Consider the following 3881-nt stretch of genomic DNA (forward strand, 5'->3'; position numbering starts at 1 on the left):
ACTGGGGTCTACTTTCCAGTAGTCTTCAAAACGACGCGCAATATCCGCAGGCACGAAATAGTTGCAAGCGACTTGGAATCACTCCATTCGGTGTTGATGCACCACTTTAACCCCAAGTCGACCGCTCGGAAAGCGAAGAAATGCATGACTTGCCTGGGTGAAGTGGAACCCTCTACGTAGGCCGTCGTATGTTGGGGGGGGGGCCGCGATTCCGCACGGGTTTGAAGAATCCTGTCAATGTCGTTGATCTCAGTCAGGATTTCGAAGGGCTGCAGACTGTCAGTAAGTTCTCATGCGGTCGCCTAATAATTGTTGTAAGGAAGCCTAAGGCTTATTCCTCAGTCATAGCCTCTGAAACTCTCCATGGTCCGGACAGAGAATGCGTTGTGCACTGTCCGCGCTTCACGAGCTTGCGGGCGTTACCTTTTCGATTCGCACCGTACGTTAGCATCGGTTGTGGTACAACGCCGGCCCTACCTTGCAGGACTCATGGGTGTGCTTCCATGCATAACTTTACACTGGACAGTGCTCCATCCACGACATGTTCAGACTGACATTTCCTCGTCATTGCCTGTGGACATGGGGTTCCGCCTGTGCGCGTGCGTCTGGTCACGCCAGCCTCAGGTGGCCTCAGTTCTATTGAGTTCGGTCGTTTATGCGACGTTCTAGTAGTCGGTCTATGTCGATTGCCAACCTCATCCGTAGTATGGCTTTGCGCTCCTGGTGCGTCATTCCCCGCTGGGTGTATAAGTAGCACGACGAGGGACATGCCATGTCAGTGAGGAGCAAACGACTCTGGTATGCACCGTCCTTCTTTCATGCATCTCGAGATACTAATGGCACATATCCAGACCTACATATCGACAAGAATCTCGAGCGACGTATAACATGTCGAGTACTACTCTGGCTGAGGACGGCGTCATCGACTATCCCGTCGCCGAGGTCGGGTATGTGGAATTATATCCCTAGTCAGAACGGTCCCAGTATCATCGCCGAGCAAGGCTATCTTCAAATATCGCGTGACTCGTCGGGCGGATACGATACGTGGACTAGCCTTCATCTTCTGGTGGGCGGTAGCTCGAGCGCATTTCCGAGAGTGATATGTAAGAGACTGAATGCAAACTAGGTTGTCTAAAGGATCGGAATTATCATGATCGGGAGAGGCCCTGAACTTTCAAATGATGGGAATGTGGCAGTGGGTTGCAAGCGGAATGGGAGGTTGATCGCGGTTGAGTCGAAGTTCAAGTTACGAGGACAGCTGCTCGCTGTGGCAGATCATCAGCTTCAAGCTGGACGAGGCCGACGCCGACGGAGAGTGAACAGAGAACTTATCATTGTGACAGCGAGTACAGAGCACATGCGACATGACATGACAGCGAGCGATAGCAGAAACAGCAAACTTACAGAGTAGATACCGCACGTATCGACACAAATATACGAGAGAATCCTATCTCCGAACCAGACTTGCAGACTTCAGCTGCTTCAGGGCCTCCCGCTCTCCCGCACCTTCAACGACGGCATACTCTTCCTGCGAGTCCTTCGGAGCGGCTGGGGGGGCTCTACAGATGCCGAAGCAGACGAGGGGCTCCCTTCCTCTGCGTCCGTCGGTGCGAAGCTGCCCAGAGAGGCCTGCTGAGAGCTTTCGCCACCTGATGGGAAAAGCTGCTCCGAATAGTAGGCATTCTCCAGCCTGTCTTTCCGGAGGCGCTTCCCGCCGTGCACCACGTCCTCCCGTTGATTGACGCCAGAGAAGTCTTGTCTTTCCGTCTCCCTCGTTCGTTTGGGTCTGACACTTGCTCTCGTAGATGGCGCAGCGGGAGGATTCGCAACCACGGGTACAAGGTCGACGAAAGGCGGTTCCTCATCCGGCAGTCTGTTGTAAGCGTCCCGCAATATCTTGAGTACGTTGTCGTGCGTCCTGGGGCCCTCGTCCACGAAGAATAGCGCCCGCCACTCAGAAAGGCATTGCTTGAGCTCTTCGAAATAAGGGGCGAATTCTTCGAGCAGTTTACACCACCTGCTCTTGCTCTCCATGCAGCCCACTTTATCGGCCCACATAAGTTTGTAACCGCCGGTCATCCACGCATTCAGTGGGGTCTCCTTGATCTTTTTACTTGACCGCCTATCACAGGGCCCGACATAGAGAATGCAGATCCAGATGATCACATAGAGGAACGACTCCAAGTCCCATTCCGGCTTATGAGGCACGTTCCAACCCTCATTGAGCAGCTCAATGGCCATAAATGGGGCGGTTCCCTGCGAAGAAACGAATGAATAACCCAAAGATGACGATCGAAGGCCCGAGATCAACTCACCGTTCTCGCAGCCTGTGCTGGTTTCCTGCTTCCGAGCTCAGGATATTCTACAGCATAGTCTAGGTCGATGAGAAGACCGCGTCTGCGGCTAAGATCCCCTTCAATGTCGGCAACCAGCATAATGTTCTTGATACTGATATCTCGATGGAGGACCTTGGCCTTCTCCAACAAGTCCTTGTGCGCTGCAGGAACAGATCACCCGTCAGTCGCCCATGTCGTGCTAACCATCCACGCCGGACATACCTTGGATAGCATCTATGAAACCCCCAATCAACTCCTTCTTTGTTCTGAAGTAGTAGATAGGCACAGCGAAGGGCGCCAAGACCAGGCGACGATGTATACGGACATCTAGGCGTGCCCACCTCTCTCGGTACTCCGGTTTCTTGAGGAGTGCACGGACGAGTCCCGTCGTATCATCCTCCTTATTGTACTTGACGGTGTTGTGAGCAACCAACGTTAGCACGCCTTCCACTCCCTTGGCCATCTCTAGCAACTTCGCTTCCGTGAGCGTGCGCGTCTCGTCCGTCCAGCAGTCTTTGATGGCATAGACGGTACCGTCGCAAGTCGCGCGCCAGACGTTGGTGCCACGCCCACGGATGTTATGCGGAGTGTGCACCCGCTCATGGATGGTATACGTCTTGTTGTTTATCGTTATGCAACGACTCCCATCATCAAGCTTCTTTATCGATGGGTCGAAACCAAGGCTGTCCCGGCCAGCGAACATGAACCCCACGACGAGCCGGAGAAATGAGTGAGGATCGTCAAGCATATGGAAGGAAGCGGATGAGATTTCTCCGGCACGATCGATAATATGCAAGATAATTCGGAAGCCGAGGACGGATACTCCCGGAACGAAGCGTCTGTCGTCCTGAGATTCGAAGATCATAAGGGCACGCTCGGCTAGTTGGCGCTTCGCATCCGACGTCAGAGCGGCGCTGTTGTTTTTCTTGAGCTCCCAACAACCTACGACGTTCTCCCAAGTCATTTCCACATCCTTCTCGAAGAAAAGGATGTCAGGATGGCGACCAGTATTTGAAGGACCTCCGGGAACGCTGGTGCTCCCCGCAAACTCGCCCGTAACCGCGCGAGGAGGAATTACGCGATTATACGTAGTCTGAAGGAATGTCCTAATGTCGTCGGCGAGATATGTCAGGAAATTCGCCATCTTTGCCTCCTGATTTCCGTTGACGGACTCTAAAGTAAGGTCAGGGCATTTGTCCCATCCCTTCTTCTTCTTTCCGACCTTGTATTTGCCTCCACGTTTGGATACGTGTCGATATAGGGCGTCGAGTGGGCAAGGAAGGGCGATGTCAGGAAATATGAGTTCAAGTAGGCCAGATATGTTGGGGGCGCAATATCCACGTAGTTCCTCGTCTGCCATAATCTTGGTGTCTTCGACTTTTAACTCCGAGTTACCCTCTGGATTACCGCCCTTTTTTACCGGGGTAGACTGCGGAGGTAGCGCAGACTCGACGGCGTTGAACTCGTCTTGACGATCGTATGGCAGAGCAGTATGACCAACCGTATGCCCGAAGAACTCTAGAGGATCTCTCTGAGGCGGGGTAT

General features: G+C 53.3%; 1 protein-coding gene across 1 annotated transcript; it reads right to left on the bottom strand.

The window, feature by feature from the left end:
• Window positions 1-1482: 1482 nt before the first annotated feature.
• GLOTRDRAFT_134419 (uncharacterized protein) lies at window positions 1483-3852 on the bottom strand (the record flags this gene model as incomplete). Its single annotated transcript, XM_007873410.1, has 3 exons — window positions 1483-2256; window positions 2316-2497; window positions 2559-3852. Coding segments are annotated over 3 exons (2250 nt in total), but the record flags the coding sequence as incomplete, so codon positions are not given.
• Between the last annotated feature and the right edge of the window lie 29 nt (window positions 3853-3881).

This window comes from Gloeophyllum trabeum, assembly GCF_000344685.1.
Source record: "Gloeophyllum trabeum ATCC 11539 unplaced genomic scaffold GLOTRscaffold_00160, whole genome shotgun sequence".
Taxonomy (NCBI): Eukaryota; Fungi; Basidiomycota; class Agaricomycetes; order Gloeophyllales; family Gloeophyllaceae; genus Gloeophyllum; species Gloeophyllum trabeum.